Source organism: Ranitomeya imitator, chromosome 5, assembly GCF_032444005.1.
Source record: "Ranitomeya imitator isolate aRanImi1 chromosome 5, aRanImi1.pri, whole genome shotgun sequence".
Taxonomy (NCBI): domain Eukaryota; kingdom Metazoa; phylum Chordata; class Amphibia; order Anura; family Dendrobatidae; genus Ranitomeya; species Ranitomeya imitator.
The window spans coordinates 506,279,642-506,298,367 of record NC_091286.1 but is presented as its reverse complement, the minus strand read 5'-3'; the positions used below and the strand labels follow the sequence as shown (position 1 = coordinate 506,298,367).

General features: G+C 41.4%; 1 protein-coding gene across 3 annotated transcripts in view; it reads left to right on the top strand.

Moving 5' to 3' along the window:
• The window catches only part of ARHGEF26 (Rho guanine nucleotide exchange factor 26), a 203,082-nt gene that overhangs the window by 51,899 nt on the left and 132,457 nt on the right, over positions 1-18,726 (top strand). For all 3 annotated transcript variants that reach the window (XM_069727465.1, XM_069727466.1, XM_069727467.1), the window contains exons 5-6: positions 13,645-13,701; positions 14,593-14,753. In XM_069727465.1, coding sequence (XP_069583566.1) covers positions 13,645-13,701; positions 14,593-14,753 — 218 coding nt within the window. The remainder of the gene's footprint in view (positions 1-13,644; positions 13,702-14,592; positions 14,754-18,726) is intronic.

Here is an 18,726-nt window from a genome sequence, read left to right as displayed (position 1 = left end):
ACAGCAGCAGTGCGGTGACATTTGTTTTTCTTCTTTTTCATAGATATAAATATATATAGATATATATACAGTGGGGCAAAAAAGTATTTAGTCAGTCAGCAATAGTGCAAGTTCCACCACTTAAAAAGATGAGAGGCGTCTGTAATTTACATCATAGGTAGACCTCAACTATGGGAGACAAACTGAGAAAAAAAAATCCAGAAAATCACATTGTCTGTTTTTTTAACATTTTATTTGCATATTATGGTGGAAAATAAGTATTTGGTCAGAAACAAAATTTCATCTCAATACTTTGTAATATATCCTTTGTTGGCAATGACAGAGGTCAAACGTTTTCTGTAAGTCTTCACAAGGTTGCCACACACTGTTGTTGGTATGTTGGCCCATTCCTCCATGCAGATCTCCTCTAGAGCAGTGATGTTTTGGGCTTTTCGCTTGGCAACACGGACTTTCAACTCCCTCCAAAGGTTTTCTATAGGTGATGTTTCCACCACCATGCTTTACAGTAGGTATGGTGTTTGATGGATGCAACTCAGTATTCTTTTTCCTCCAAACACGACAAGTTGTGTTTCTACCAAACCGTTCCAGTTTGGTTTCATCAGACCATAGGACATTCTCCCAAAACTCCTCTGGATCATCCAAATGCTCTCTAGCAAACTTCAGACGGGCCCGGACATGTTCTGGCTTAAGCAGTGGGACACGTCTGGCACTGCAGGATCTGAGTCCATGGAGGCGTAGTGTGTTACTTATGGTAGGCCTTGTTACATTGGTCCCAGCTCTCTGCAGTTCATTCACTAGGTCCCCCGCGTGGTTCTGGGATTTTTGCTCACCGTTCTTGTGATCATTCTGACCCCACGGGGTGGGATTTTGCGTGGAGCCCCAGATCGAGGGAGATTATCAGTGGTCTGGTGGAAACATCATGCTTTGGGGCTGTTTCTCTGCAAAGGGGCCAGGACGACTGATCCGGGTACATGAAAGAATGAATGGGGCCATGTATCGTGAGATTTTGAGTGCAAACCTCCTTCCATCAGCAAGGGCATTGAAGATGAAACGTGGCTGGGTCTTTCAACATGACAATGATCCAAAGCACACCGCCAGGGCAACGAAGGAGTGGCTTCGTAAGAAGCATTTCAAGGTCCTGGAGTGGCCTAGCCAGTCTCCAGATCTCAACCCTATAGAAAACCTTTGGAGGGAGTTGAAAGTCCGTGTTGCCAAGCGAAAAGCCCAAAACATCACTGCTCTAGAGGAGATCTGCATGGAGGAATGGGCCAACATACCAACAACAGTGTGTGGCAACCTTGTGAAGACTTACAGAAAACGTTTGACCTCTGTCATTGCCAACAAAGGATATATTACAAAGTATTGAGATGAAATTTTGTTTCTGACCAAATACTTATTTTCCACCATAATATGCAAATAAAATGTTAAAAAAACAGACAATGTGATTTTCTGGATTTTTTTTTCTCAGTTTGTCTCCCATAGTTGAGGTCTATCTATGATGTAAATTACAGACGCCTCTCATCTTTTTAAGTGGTGGAATGTTATGGCTGGCAATCAGGCAACACAGCGTGCAGTAATCAGCGCACATACAGAGATCTGGCAATAACCCAAAACAATAGGACGAGCTCTGAGACGTGGAATCTCTGTAGACTGCAGTACCTGATCTATCCTCACACAACTGGAAGCAGCAGTGGATTGCGCCTATCAACTACCTATGCAACTCGGCACTGCCTGAGGAGCTGACTAGCCTGAAGATAGAAATACAAGCCTGACTTACCTCAGAGAAATACCCCAAAGGAATAGGCAGCCCCCACATATAATGACTGTTAGCAAGATGAAAAGACAAACGTAGGAATGAAATAGATTCAGCAAAGTGAGGCCCGATATTCTAGACAGAGCGAGGATAGCAAAGAGAACTATGCAGTCTACAAAAAACCCTAAAACGAAAACCACGCAAAGGGGCAAAAAGACCCACCGTGCCGAACTAACAGCACGGCGGTGCACCCCTTTGCTTCTCAGAGCTTCCAGCAAAAGATAATAACAAGCTGGACAGAAAAAACAGAAAACAAACTAGAAGCACTTATCTAGCAGAGCAGCAGGCCAAGGAAAGATGCAGTAGCTCAGATCCAACACTGGAACATTGACAAGGAGCAAGGAAGACAGACTCAGGTGGAGCTAAATAGCAAGGCAGCCAACGAGCTCACCAAAACACCTGAGGGAGGAAGCCCAGAGACTGCAATACCACTTGTGACCACAGAAGTGAACTCAGCCACAGAATTCACAACAGTGGAACTTGCACTATTGCTGACTGACTAAATACTTTTTTGCCCCACTGTATGTATATATATATATATATATATATATATATATATATATATATATATATATATATATATATATATAGAGAGAGAGAGAGAGATATATGCCGTATATACTCGAGTATAAGCCGACCCGAGTATAAGCCGACCCCCCCTAATTTTGCCACAAAAAACTGGGAAAACTTATTGACTCGAGTATAAGCCTAGGGTAGGAAATGCAGCAGCTACTGGTAAATTTCAAAAATAAAAATAGATGCTCCATACCGTTCATTATTGCCCCATAGATGCTCCATATACAACTGTGCTATATAGAATGCTCTGCACCGTTCATTATGACCCCATAGATGCTCCATAGAAAGCTGTGCCCCGTATATCTATTGCTCTGCACCATTCATTATGGCCCCATAGATGCTCCTTATAAAGCTGTGCCCCATATCTATTGCTCTGCACCGTTGATTATGGCCCCATAGATGCTCCTTATAAAGCTGTGCCCCATACATATATTGCTCTGCACCATTGATTATGGCCCCATAGATGCTCCTTATAAAGCTGTGCCCCATATATTTATTGCTCTGCACCGTTGAATATGGCCCCATAGATGCTCCTTATCAAGCTGTGCCATATAGAATGCTGCTGCTGCAATTAAAAAAAAAATTAAACATACTCACCTCTCTTGCTCAGGATGCCGGCGCTTTCAATAATCACCTGCTCCTCGTGCGGCTCCGTCTCCAGCACTGACGCTCAGCAGAGGGAGCGCACCGACTACGTCACCGCACCCTTTAACCTGAGCGTCACTGCTAGAGGACGCTGGAGACGGAGCAGGTAAATATAGCGCTGCGCTCCCCGTATACTTACCTCCTCCTGGCGCGGTCCCTGCAGTCCCTGGCTTCCCCGGCGCTGCAGCTTCTTCCTGTAATTGAGCGGTCACAGTTACCGATCATTTACAGCAATGAATATGCGGCTCCTCCCCTATGGGAGGTGGAGCTGCCTATTCATTTCTGTAATGAGCGGTGCCATGTGACCACTCAGTACAGGGAGAATCTGCAGCGCCGGGGAAGCCAGGGACTACAGGGACCGCGCTGGGAGCAGGTAAGTATAACTACACAGCCCCCGCTCCCCCTCACCTGCCGACCCACGGTTATATGACTCAAGTAATAGCCGAGAGTGGGCTGAAAATCTCGGCTTATACTCGAGTATATACGGTGTGTGTATATATATATATATATATATATATATATATATATATATATATATATATATATATATATATATATATATATATATATATATATATATATATATATATATATACACAGTACATACCAAAAGTTTGGACACACCTTCTCATTTAAAGATTTTTCTGTATTTTCATGACTATGAAAATTGTACATTCACACTTAAGGCATCAAAACTATGAATTAACACATGTGGAATTATATACTTAACAAAAAAGTGTGAAACAACTGAAAATGTGTTATATTCTAGGTTCTTCAAAGTAGCCACCTTTTGCTTTGATGACTGCTTTGCACACTCTTGGCATTCTCTTGATGAGCTTCAAGAGGTAGTCACCGGGAATGGTTTTCGCTTCACAGGTATGCCCTGTCAGGTTAAATAAGTGGGATTTCTTGCCTTATAAATGGTGTTGGGACCATCAGTTGTGTTGTGCAGAAGTCTGGTGGATACACAGCTGATAGTCCTACTGAATTGTCTGTTAGCTGCTTTTTTATTGCCATAATACAAATTCTAAGTAAAGAAAAATGAGTAGCCATCATTACTTTAAGAAATGAAGGTCAGTCAGTCTGAAAAATTGGGAAAACTTTGAAAGTGTCCCAAAGGGCAGTCGCAAAAACCATCAAGCGCTACAAAGAAACTGGCTCATATGAGGACCGTCCCAGGAAAGGAAGACCAAGAGTCACCTCTGCTTCTGAGGATAAGTTTATCCAAGTCACCAGCCTCAGAAATTGCAGGTTAACAGCAGCTCAGATTAGAGACCAGGTCAATGCCAGACAGAGTCCTAGCAGCAGACACATCTCTACAACAACTGTTAAGAGGAGATTTTGTGCAGCAGACCTTCATGGTAAAATAGCTGCTAGGAAACCACTGCTAAGGACAGGCAGCAAGCAGAAGAGACTTGTTTGGGCTAAAGAATACAAGGAATGGACATTAGACCAGTGGAAACCTGTACTTTGGTCTGATGAGTCCAAATTTGAGATCTTTGGTTCCAACCACCATGTCTTTGTGTGACGCAGAAAAGGTGAACGGATGGACTCTACATGCCTGGTTCCCACCGTGAAGCATGGAGGAGGAGGTGTGATGGTGTGGGGGTGCTTTGCTGGTGACACTGTTGGGGATTTATTCAAAATTGAAGGCATACTGAACCAGCATGGCTACCACAGCATTTTGCAGCGGCATGCTATTCCATCCGGTTTGCGTTTAGTTGGACCATCATTTACTTTTCATTAGGACAATGACCCCAAACACACCTCCAAGCTGTGTAAGAGCTATTTGACCAAGAAGGAGAGTGATGGGGTGCTACGCAGGTGACCTGGCCTCCACAGTCACCAGACCTGAACCCAATCGAGATGGTTTGGGGGTGAGCTGAACCGCACAGTGAAGGCAAAAGGGCCAACAACTGCTAAGCATCTCTGGGAACTCCTTCAAGATTGTTGGAAGACCATTCCCGGTGACTACCTTTTGAGGCTCAATAAAGAGAATGCCAAGATTGTGCAAAGCAGTCATCAAAGCAAAAGGTGGCTACTTTGAAAAAACTAGAATATAAGATGCTTTCCTGAAACGGAAAGTACTTGCAAGCAGCATAATACAAAGAATAGCCGGTTTACCCAGAATCCTTTGCAGTAGGCGGAGCTATGCAAATCATCTCTTTCCACCCCTGTCTAATCCACAGCGCTTGGAATCGCCAAGCGTGCAATGCTGCGGATTAGTTTCTAAATTTACACAGCCAACCAATTCCTACCTGTGGACACGTGTTTCGGGCTTTAGGCCCTCATCAGCACAGGGCTGGAATTGGTTGGCTGTATGGAGTGGGGCTCGGTGAGCAAGCGATACATACATGCTAGCCACCTTAGGGAGAGACCCAAGTTGGGCTAAATGTAGCGGGACGAAAGAGACCGAAAAGCCCTCTACTTAAAGGAAATACATAGTGGATGCTTTCCTGAAACGGAAAGTACTTGCAAGCAGCATAATACAAAGAATAGCAGGTTTACCCAGAATCCTTTGCAGTAGGCGGAGCTATGCAAATCATCTCTTTCCACCCCTGTCTAATCCACAGCGCTTGGAATCGCCAAGCGTGCAATGCTGCGGATTAGTTTCTGAATTTACACAGCCAACCAATTCCTACCTGTGGACACGTGTTTCGGGCTTTAGGCCCTCATCAGCACAGGGCTGGAATTGGTTGGCTGTATGGAGTGGGGCTCGGTGAGCAAGCGATACATACATGCTAGCCACCTTAGGGAGAGACCCAAGTTGGGCTAAATGTAGCGGGACGAAAGAGACCGAAAAGCCCTCTACTTAAAGGAAATACATAGTGGATGCTTTCCTGAAACGGAAAGTACTTGCAAGCAGCATAATACAAAGAATAGCAGGTTTACCCAGAATCCTTTGCAGTAGGCGGAGCTATGCAAATCATCTCTTTCCACCCCTGTCTAATCCACAGCGCTTGGAATCGCCAAGCGTGCAATGCTGCGGATTAGTTAGATGATTAGTTAGATCATCTAACTAGTTAGTTAGATGATTTGCATAGCTCCGCCTACTGCAAAGGATTCTGGGTAAACCTGCTATTCTTTGTATTATGCTGCTTGCAAGTACTTTCCGTTTCAGGAAAGCATCCACTATGTATTTCCTTTAAGTAGAGGGCTTTTCGGTCTCTTTCGTCCCGCTACATTTAGCCCAACTTGGGTCTCTCCCTAAGGTGGCTAGCATGTATGTATAGAATATAAGACATATTTTCAGTTGTTTCACACTTTTTTGTTAAGTACATAATTCCACATGTGTTAATTCATAGTTTTGATGCCTTCAGTGTGAATGTACAATTTTCATAGTCATGAAAATACAGAAAAATCTTAAAATGAGAAGGTGTGTCTAAACTTTAGGTCTGTACTGTGTGTGTGTGTAGATAGATAGATTTAGGCTTAAGATTAGATTTTTAGTAATATGGAAATTTTAATGGCAAAGTCCAATTATTATTTATTGAGAATGAAGTCCTGCCGTTCTGTTGGCTCCGACTGAATGTTTTAATAAATTATCAACAGCACCACCTAAATCTAATCCATTAAAGAAAAGAACAGCTCCTGTCCCTTGACATTCATATATATTTTTCTCCTGGTGTAGATGCCTCTCTTCTCTTGAATCTGATGTAAGTTTTTTGTTCCTACTCCTCTCCATTCCCAATATGGCACCATCGTCCTTGAATGTAGATGTAAAGAAAAAGAGAAAAGGCGCTTCAACCCTCAATATAAGGCTCAGTGAGCAAAGGATTGTATCGCTAGATACCTGATGGAGTCAACCCGACTTCAAAATTTGTCGTATGAATGAATAAAGATCCAGAGAACAGACACCCTTGTTTTCATTCTGCAGCAGCTCCCGGGAATGACCTCTCTTTTTTCTGTTTGATTTAAATGTAGATCTTGTCTTTTTTTAGACAAGTGGATGTGGTCCTTAAGACTCCCAGAAAAAAAAGAGATGAGGATGACACTCATTTCTCAAAAAAGACTAAACTAAATACAGGTAAAAGGCGGCCAGATCTTGGGAATAAGAAAAGGAAAAAATGGCAGGTTTAGGAGAACAGTGGCATTTACATATGATAAAAAAAAATTATATATTTCTGGTGAGTGACATGTCCTCATTAATTAGTTGAGGAAACTGCGACAGCTCCAGGTTCCAATTTGCATCTCATAAGTAGTGTTGAGCATTCCGATACCGCAAGTATCGGGTATCGGCCGATACTTGCGGTATCGGAATTCCGATACCGAGATCCGATATTTTTGTGGTATCGGGTATCGGTATCTGAGGTGTAAAATAAAGAATTAAAATAAAAAATATTGTTATATTCACCTCTCCGGCGGCCCCTGGAACATCACCGCGAGTCACCGGCGTCCGACAGGCTTCTTTGTTAAAAATGAGCGCCTTTAGGACCTGCGGAATGACGTCGCGGCTTCTGATTGGTCGCGTGCCGCCCATGTGACCGCCACGCGACCAATCAGAAGCCGCGACGTCATTCCTCAGATAAATTCCTAGAATGAGCGCCTTTAGGACCTGTGGAATGATGTCGCGGCTTCTGATTGGTCGCGTGGCGGTCACATGGGCGGCACGCGACCAATCAGAAGCCGCGACGTCATTCCGCAGGTCCTAAAGGCACTCATTTTGAACAAAGAAGCCTGCCGGACGCCGGTTCCTCGCGGTGATGTCCAGGGGCCGCCAGAGAGGTGAATATAACAATATTTTTTATTTTAATTCTTTATTTTACACCTCACTATGGATCCCAGGGCCTGAAGGAGAGTTTCCTCTCCTTCAGACCCTGGGATCCATCAGGATACCTTCCGATACTTGATGTCCCATTGACTTGTATTGGTATCGGATATCGGTATTGGCGATAACCGATACTTTTCGGGTATCGGCCGATACTATCCGATACTGATACTTTCAAGTATCGGACGGTATCGCTCAACACTACTCATAAGTCTTCAGTAATGATGCTAGCTCAAATATAATGTCTGCTGACTGCAGAAGACACGAGGAAACTGAAGAAGAAACAAATGCATAGTGCATACATGGAATGGTCCATTGCTTTGACAGCATCCACAGTTGTGTTGTGTTTGAAGTGCTGTTCATGGAGATTATTGTATCAATGTTCTGTGTTCGTTACTTGGAACTTGTTTCTCAGGTTTCATAGTTGCCCTTGCAAATGTTTTAATCAGTATAAATGGCATGGCTACAGTGACTTGAGGTAAAGAGTTATTTTAATGCTTCACAAAATAAGCTGAAATAAAGATTTCTTTAGTTATTTCCTTTACTTCTACTGACCGGAATTCCAGAGTTTGCTGCTCTGTTTTTGCTGGTTAAATTACAGAAACCAGATTGGGGTCCCATTAGAGTCAATTTGATGCGTCTTCTGATAGATCCGTCCTCTGCGTGGATTCCACTTTTCAATTTCTAAAATGGAACAAAAAAAAAATTCCTGACATTGATGTGAATTTATCCTTCCACTTTTCATCAGATTTCCATTAGAGAAAATATTGTGAATCAAGATCACCGTGTCTAATAAAATATTTTCTGAAATGGCCAAAAATGTTCATTGATTTTTGTTCTGTACTTGAATCTATAAACTGCTCATGTTTGCCTTGTATCTCCCATGTTTGTATATAAAGGGCTTCACAGTACATTACTTTTCTGTAGTGAGAAGCTGAACAGGTATTTGCTGCGCACCGTCTTTTTGAAGATGTTTCTAGAGGCCAATTTAATAGTAATCTTGTGGCTCTATATAATTATATCTATATATTTTTTTTATTGTATAATAAAAGATAGACAATTTTCCAATATACTTTCTGTATCAATTCATTTTAGGCTTTGTGTAAATCACTTATGATTTTTTTTTTTATCTCTGCATAATTCATTATATACGGTACTTTTACTGTTATGCGATAAACACTTAGTTGCCGGACTAACGAGGGGATAGTTACTGTACATCCCCACACCTACCACATGATCTACTTCTATATTAGGAGTTAGGATATACAATATTTTGAGGGTGTAAAAATGAAATAACTGTAGAGTGTGTTAGAAGCTCACTTCTTTTACCGTCTTTATTCAAGTGATAAAATGGAATCTTTTACCTCTACTTCAACTATATACAGTATGTATATATATATATATATATATATATATATATATATATATATATATATATATATAATTTATAACACATATATAAGCAAAACTCAAGGTATTATGAAATTTACATAACTGATAGAAATGTTCAAGATATGAAGATGATAAAAAATTTAAACAACATTTTCAAAACATCTCGACCTATTCAGTATTGAATCTGAGCGCCACATGCAGAAATACACACACTTCCACGCATTGGCTGCTATCAGTAAGGTTATAATGGCTGATGTTCTCCCTTGCTGGATGAACTTGAGCACGTAAATCATCAAGATCCGCTTCTGCCAGCTCCCTTTGCAATTGCTGTCCATTGACTTTGCAGATGTGCTTTGTGCAAGACAAGTCCAGGAATGCTGCAGGCAATGGTAGCACATCAACGCACAGGCTACTCGCAATCTTCATGAAAAACATGAAGTCTAATATTGTCGTGTTGATAGACAGCTCCTGAGACCCTATGGAGAAATATCCATATCACTGGTTCCACCACCAAATCAGTGCAATGCTGGGACATTAGTGTACCTGGTACTTGCACCCATGCATTAAGCCACCAAATGCCACAATCCCAAGAATAGGAGCAGTATGACGTTCCCTCGTGAAGGCATCTTCATGGTTAGACATGACATGGCCGTTGCACATTACATAGCAGTGGCACATTTATTAGATTACCTCAGTACAGGAGCTTTTTTTGTCCAGAATAGTCACTATTTTTTCAGACATGAAAGAACCTAAATATCTTTTTCCCTAAATAATTTGATCACATTGTTTTTTTTTTTATTTTTCACAAACTTGTTTAATAGTTCCACATGCATCTTGCATTGGTGACCTAACACCTTATATTTTTCCCTGCCACATGTGAACATAGCCTTAGAAGGTGTTTGGATGACATTGGTCAACAGGCCAGATGTCCAGCTACAGGTGGTCCCTTGACCTCATTCTATCACTCTCAAAAGCTATCATGGTACGGAGCAAGACTGCATCTTCATTGATGAGTCTCGCTCTTGTGTTCAACACAATGATGTCCAAAGGTTGGTCATTGGCAGCGCCATGAAGATGCCTTCAAGAAGGAATGTGAAGGTGTTCCCATGAGACATTTTTGTCTACCATCGAGCACATTGGAAATGTCATTTGTCAGCAAATGCAAAGGGAGCTGCCAGCAATAATTCTTGATGATTCGTGTGCCCAAGAGCATTCAATGTGGCAGAACATTTCTCTGACAACCATTAAAGGGAATGTTTTCATCACCTGCACTAAAGAGGAAAAGGAATGTTTCTTCATATTCCGGCAAAATTTGAAGGAAGCTGCCTGTTAGCAGTTGCTGATTGGTTGGTTGAAACAGTCTAAAGATGCACAAGCCTATGCCTGATGGCGATTGATGGCAGCAGCTTAGTGGTGGAACACAGCTTGTAGAGATTTTTAAGCATCGGTTTCACAAATTTCCAAAAAATATATATGAATAATGCCAGCACTCCTATAGTATTGAATGAATGTGCAGGTACACATACACCTTAGCCAATATACAAGTATTTATACAAGTATATGCACAAAGACTACATGTCAACACACTGCAATCAAGAATCCATTGATTCCTCTATTGCTACAAACATAAAATAACTTATACTTAGTTTATCGGTTGCAGTGTGAGGACGCATAGTGTATGTTTGTCATTGAACGTACCATACCTAATGGCTCTGGTATTTGACTTCTTACCAATGCACTAAACAACATGTGAAACGGTCAAGTGTGTCTTGTTTTTGTTTTATTTTTCATAGTTTCTCGTTACTTCTCCTACAGCAGGTGCAGTCTGCAGAGATATTGCACAGTTAGATGAAATGTGCAATAGATCTGTATTAATATCCGGTCTATATGGAAGGTAACTGCATTGTTTGGCCATTCAAAAAAAATATATAGAAATAATTGATAAGAATTACGCTGATAGCACTGTCAAGCAATTTAAAATTTATTGGCTGCAGAGGATTTTTAGCTCTTCAGGCTGAAAGGTGATCCTGTCCGTGTTGTGCTATTATGTGACTTACAAGGAATTTCGAGATGATCTGTTGGAGCTTGCAGACAGTTGCTTACCTTTTATTTCTCCTAGTACCATTACGTATTGCAACTAATGAATGTCTGTAAATTTAGCTCTTGGGTAGTAGTGATGTATTTGTGTGCTGAATTAAAACTTTATCTACAATTGGAGAGTCTGTTGCCTAAAGATACAAAGATCTATCCACATACTAAGGAACAGAAACCTCGGCCTTGAGTTTGTATGTTGGCACACAAGTCCCTAATAAAGGTACCTTCACACTGAACGATATCGCTAGCGATCCGTGACGTTGCAGCGTCCTGGCTAGCGATATCGTTGAGTTTGACAGGCAGCAGCGATCAGGATCCTGCTGTGCCATCGTTGGTCGGAGCAGAAAGTCCAGAACTTTATTTTGTCGCTGGACTCCCGCAGACATCGCTGAATCGGCGTGTGTGACGCTGATTCAGCGATGTCTTCACTGGTAACCAGGGTAAACATCGGGTTACTAAGCGCAGGGCCGCGCTTAGTAACCCGATGTTTACCCTGGTTACCAGCGTAAACGTAAAAAAAAAAACACTACATACTTAAATTCCGGTGTCTGTCCCCCGGCGCTGTGCTTCTCTGCACTGTGTAAGCGCCAGCCGGAAAGTAGAGCACAACGGTGACATCACCGCTGTGCTTTCCGGCCGGCGCTCAGTCAGTGCAGAGAAGCACAGCGCCGGGGGACAGACACCGGAATGTAAGTATGTAGTGGTTTTTTTTTTTACGTTTACGCTGGTAACCAGGGTAAACATCAGGTTACTAAGCGCGGCCCTGCGCTTAGTAACCCGATGTTTACCCTGGTTACCAGGGGACTTCGCATAGTTGGTCGCTGGAGAGCTGTCTGTGTGACAGCTCTCCAGCGACCACACAGCGACGCTGCAGCGATCGGGATCGTTGTCTAGGTCGCTGCAGCGTCGCTAAATGTGACGGTGACGGTTCTGCAATGCACAACTGTTGGCACTCATCACTACATGCTACAATATGGTGCCTCCATTAGTTCTGCAGGAGGGACACATCTCCTTTACAAAACGTTCTAAGTGGATTATGCAGCCCTTATGACTTTGATGTTCATAATCATTAGTGATGAGTGAATGTGCCCGGATAAGGTGTTACTGGAGCATGCTCGGGTGGTATACGTGTGACTTCGGCCTGCTCCAATAATATGTTTGAGTCCCCGAGGCTGCATGTCTCGCTCATGTTCGACAACCGCAACACATACCGGGATTGCCTATTTGTTACACAGCCTTTCTGGCCATTTAGTTTCGGAGTTTGGACATAGAAAATACCAGCTGACCGGGCAATTCCAGGTGAAATTTTTTAGATCGTAGCGCATATACTAGATTATTGAGATTTATTCAGGTATCAGTTGCAGAAGTAAAGGACTGTAGTGTTATTTCTAACTCGCATGACATATATAGTGATTTGGTTTTTTATACAGCCTTGTTTATTGTGTGAAGATGGCTATGGAGTATCTGCTGGTAATGATTTATCATGTTTTGCTGATTATACCAGTTTGTACCTAACTTTAATTGGCATTAGAAACTGTATTCCTATTATGTTGCTTCTCCGCTGTCATTTTACTGCATTGTTTTGAACACTAGCTGTATTTATGACACTCTTATGCAACTTTCCTCTGCACAATACGTCTTTTTATTACAATAACTATGCTTCTTGTAACTGGAAGATTGATGCAACTACTTGGTTCATGATAGGTGGAAATTCACATCATTCTGCCAGTACAACTGACAAAATAGACTTTATTGAAAACTGGTTAGTGCCTACCTGGTATGTGTTGCCTAATGTATCTCTGGCAGTCCCATAGGCAGTGAATAGAGCTGATGTTGAGAATGTGCACCTCTGCTCCATTCCAGATGGGACGCTGCATACTGTGGAATGCTGGTGGTCCCCGCGGTCAGACCCCCAGTGATCAGTAAGTTAGCCCTTACCCTATAGATAGGTGCTAACTAGAATAAGAATCATTCAATTTGATAATCTGCGCTTTGTGTGGGAGATTCATTTCATCATGAATAATTCTCTTATTCTTGTCATTGACAGTAAATTTAACCAAATCTGGATAACTTTTTTTTCCCCCTTTTTTAAAGGTCATCGATTCTCCCAGTTTGGCCTCTCATACAATTGTATTGCTGCAGTGTTCACCAACAGTAAACCATTGCCCATTGTATAGGCTCTTAAATTACACAAGAAAGTAATAAAATATAGCAATGAGCGGACTTTCATCTGCTCTTGAAACTACTGTAAATTGGATAACATTGTTTTTGATACATTGTGCTTCCAAATTGGTTGTGTCATAGCTTAATAGATGTCATATGATAGAAACCTAAATTGCTGACTTTACTATTTCAGGTGAGGAAGAATGGCTTGTCACAGAGTATTGGCCAAGAAGAAAGAAAAAGACAAGAGGTATACATCTAAAATATAATTTCAGTGTATCCTATATCGACTGCTGGTTTAGCTATGTGGATTTTTTATGAGATGACGTCAAGCAGAAATAGCATTACCAGTAACGTTTCTCCAAAGAAATTGGATTAAAAATAAAAAATAAAATCATGACAGCGCTCACCAGGGGTTTAAAAAAAGTGGAAAAAAAAAGATTTATTGCTCCAGTGTATTAAGCAATAAACCTTTTTCCATGGTTTGCTAGAGACTAGTGGATTCTTGTCCCATTTTTGTGCCGGTGTCGCTCACAACATTGAGGTTTGCTGCTGACATTCTTTTCTTCTTTTTTTTTCTTAAAGAAATTGGATTAACCATTGAAATGTAATGTGCTGAATTATTGTGTCCCCCAAAAGTCTGCTGTTGGGGGACAGCCAGACAAGCCCTATGCAAATTAGATTGTCACTGAGACTGCCAATGTCGTCATTGTATTTGGGCAGTGCTATGTTCTCAGTTACAGATATAAATTTTGTGCCTTTTTGTGTCTACTGTGGCTCCGACTACAAAATGACCTTGTGTGTAGAGTGATATTAAAGTAATTTCTTAATATATCCTTCTGGCTAATCTATAGATAGTAAGAAAGGGGAACAGAGTGGCATAACGCATGCCTTCAGGATCAGACTACACAGGTTAATTGTAGTCTGTAACCGTGGAGACATTGTCTACATGTTGTCTACAAATATTCCACCCTTATCTGCCTACAGCTTCCATGAAGACCTATGTATAAAGCTTCATTTCTTTTTTTGTTGCATTGAAGCAAAATGTCCTCAAAAAGTAACAATTTCCATTTCAATAAGATTATTGTAGAATGTTTCTTAATGCTGTATATCGCAACCTCAGTTTGTTCTCGTCCCGCAGGCTATGTTTGAGGTTATCTCTTCTGAACATTCATACCTGCTCAGTTTGGAGATTTTAATTCGAATGTTTAAGAATTCTAAGCAACTGAGTTCTACCATGACCAAGACTGAAAACCACCATCTCTTTTCCAATATCACAGATGTGTGCGAGGCCAGCAAAAAGTAAGATTTGTGTTGTACGTTTGCTTTGCCACCTAATCCTTTAAAGCTGTTAGTGACTGGTGGTGGAGACCTCATTAGTACCTGCCCTGGTGGAGACCATCAGATGAGCAATGCTGACACAGTGGGGGATTCCAGTGGTGAATTTAATTCCTTTCTTTTTGAATGATCCCTGTCCTCTGTAAAGTAATGGACAACCCCTTTAAACATCAACTGTTATTATAGTCCTCATAACTTTTCACAAAGGATCCTTCTATATCTTTAAAACTAGTAGTACATTTAATTGTGTCCTGCCTTCCTGATATTTACTTACTTCACTTTGAGTGTTTTGGATCCTTTTCTTCCTGCCCAAGTAGAAGTTTGAGGTCAGTGATTGACAGAAGGACCAGTCATACAAAAGGTCTATGCATGATTGGTGACTGAACAAGGAGTTAGTGCTTGTAATGCTTATTCTTAATATAGCAAACAAACAATTATTAAACTATGTGCAACTAAAAATGAGAAAAATAAAATAATTATGCAATGCTAAATAATCACTTGAGCACGAGTCTCGATTAGGGGGGGATTCTGCTATAATTCGCTGAAGTGTTGATGTTCATATGAGTTTATCTCAAACCTCTTTCTACAAGTAGGGACAGAACCTAATTGCATTGTGTCTGGTATTCTACAATGGTGCTATGTGCCTCCAGCGTTCCCTCCTGTACCATATATCCATTTTCAGAACAGATTGTTGAAGAACTCTGACCTCTTCATAATGAGAATTCTTTGCCAAGTTCAGGGCCAAGCTCCAGTTTATACAGCAGAGCAGATTTTGCATGAAAGGTGACTAGTTCTTGAAGATTGATAAATTGAAAGATGAAAGAGACCATACTTCAGTGCTGGGAATGAGGCATGTGCTGTTAAAGCAATTTTTTAGAATTGTAAAGATTTCCTTTTAGACAGAAATATAATGCTGTTTTTCCAAAAAAGATCAGTGGCTATTTTGGCTTATGAGACACGATAGATGATGAGTTCTGTCATGAGATGTTCTTGTTGAATCTGAAGTCCAAATTCCCAAATGACTATCTTGTTGGGAAGTTACATGACACTGTGCATGTGATTAAAGTAGGGGGCGTGTGGTTTATTCTTATTTACTTTCAGACCACCATTGATTTTAAGAGTGCTGTACATGAAAAAGGGTTTACATACAAGATACAAATATAAAATACGGTGACCAAACTAACAACGACAGACTGGAACTGTAAGGAGAGGGCCCTGCCTTGGTGGACTTACTGTCTACACACAGGATAATGGGGAAGGAGACATTAGGTTAGGGGTTTTGCGTCAGTTCCTGTGCTGGTGAGGTGGCAGTGGGGTCATTGCAGATTTTTAGCTATTCTGAATATGTGCGTTTTCAAGTTCCGTCTGAAAGTTTTGAATGTGGTGGATGTATTGAGGCACAGAATTTCAGAGGACAGGAGATAGTTTGGAGGTGATTGGGTGAAGAACATACACGTGTGGAGTAGAGAAGGAGTTCTTGTGAGGACCGGAGATTACATAATGGAAGATATCAAAAGATTGTTTTGGAGATATATGGAGGAGACAGATTATGGACGGCTTGGTAGGTCAATGCTAGTAGTTTCAACTGTATACGTTGGTTAATTGGGATCCAATGAAGAGATTTGCGGAGGAGTAGCAAGGAGAAAGGTGGAAGTCGGGCAGCATCCTATTGGGATAGGATCTTGGAGATGGGAATACCATTTTAAGAGTGGACTGGAGAGGTGAGAGTTAGTTACAATCCAGTCACCAATTGTAATTTATAAATTTATAGGAAATAGAAAACGATAAACATAATTATGTGGCATAACAGGTTTCTTGAACAGAACAATTTCCTTTCAAAATATGTCTGTGTATTCTGTGTAATTGCAGTCTTCAGATCTCCGATATTTGTGGAAACTTGGCCTTGGGCTGCAACACTGTCACTATACGTCAAACAAAAGTGACAGTACCTCTCCTTTGCTGTGGGCCAAATGAATGTCAAAGTGTGCAGCTGCAAGGTTACTTTTATTCAGTGTAGGCAACTATAAAGCGCTTATACATAACATATGCATTATTCTTTAGAATGCAAGTCGATGGCATATGCACTGGAGTATGTCATAAATGTATCTAAGGTGTGAGTCTCACCACTGGACTCCTATATATCTTGAAAATGTAGGCAAGTTTGTACATCGCTGCCACTGGAAAGGCTCTCAGATAATTTCATAGAAAATTGCTAAATAAGCGCAAATAGAAATATTTCTGAACCACCATAAAAAGGGAGCAAGCTACACAAGTGGGGCCTCCTTACCTCTAGCAGTGGTGCACCCTGTTGGGGCCCCATTCTCAAGGCAGCTGTATGTGTGAGTGGTTCTTGTGAACTTGCCAGAAACGTTTGAGATGTGAATTATCCATGGAAATATATGAAATCCTTTTTTTCTCTTGCTTTTAAAAACTTTACAACCACAAAGGGAACATGTCACAAGGTTTTACCCCTATAAACTGTTCTCTCGACAAAAACAACCTCCTTATACTAAAGAGATATGAAGTGTCTATTGAGGATATCTGGACTATCAAACTCTCCTGCTAAATTGTCACCAAGCCAACTGGTTGGTCAAGGTATGACTAGCGGACACTTGAGTCTTTCTCCTTGTATAGGGTATGCGGCGCCGCCAGGGACTAATAGCCTGAATTTTAAGAAGGTAATTTCATATCAGATAAAATACTGAATACAATTTTTATATACCGTATTTTCAGGCGTATAAGACGACTGGGCGTATAAGACGACCCCCAACTTTTCCTGTTAAAATATAAAATCTTCTCAAAAGTCGGGGGTTGTCTTATATGCCGGGTGTCGTCTTATAGGGCGGGTGCGGAGCAATTTGCGGTTGACGTATATAGTGGGGGGAGTGGTCCCGATGACGAGGTGAAGGCGCGCCTCACCAGGAAGGTGTAAGTGAAGCAAATTGTCAGCGTCTGGGATGCCAGGGGTATGCAAAAAAGAGAGAGCGGTGCTGTGCCTAGAAAAACACTCCTCTTTCACTAATCTGGCTCGCCCTTTTATCCTATTATCTCCTTCTCTGCCTCTGCTTCACTTACACCTTCCCGGTGAGGTGCCCCCTCACCTCGTCATTGGGGTCGCTCCCCCCACAATATGCAGCGACCGCAGATTACGCCGCACCTGCCCTATAAGACGACACCTGACGTATAAGACGATACCCGACTTTTGAGAAGATTTTCAGGGGTTAAAAAGTAGTCTTATACGCCAGAAAATACAGTAGGTAAAACCTGGTGACATGCTCCCTTTAGTCCCTACTATCGAGAATGCAGAGTACTATTCTATCTTTTACTGCAGTTTTTCCTTCTACTCCTACTCAATAAAGAAGTACAATGTAAACTTGGCATTGACAGACAGAATATTATTACTAAAGCTCATTGTAAATATCCCGGGCCATAAACACTGGCTGCTATCAGTTTAATGATCTCGGGCTTTGTAGATTGACAGCTGTTGTTATATGATGTTTAATTATAGAGCAGATTACAGTATCTAGTACATGTTTGTGGTTTTAGCTCTTGTGAGTGATGATGCATATTTCTGAAAGTTTATTTCTATAAAGCTCTGGATCTTATATCTGTATTTCCTGTAGAGTTTAATTAGCTCCAAATATTTTTTAGTTGTCTTATGGGCACTGCCAAATCTTTGTACAGTTGCTTAACATCCTGACGCGTTTCCCACCTCTTTTGCTGCCTGGGTCCAGTTGGACTCATGATCTAGAGAAGCGAGGAGCTGATTGCAGCACTGCTGTTTATATTTACCCCCATTGAGGGAGACCCCTGATGAACCCCTGAACAGCCAAAAGGGGAGAAATGCATTAGGGTGATGAGCAACTGAAGCTGGGATGAAAAATAACTAAAAGCTAAGTAACACCATACTTATAAGTCTCTTGGACTAAAACATGAG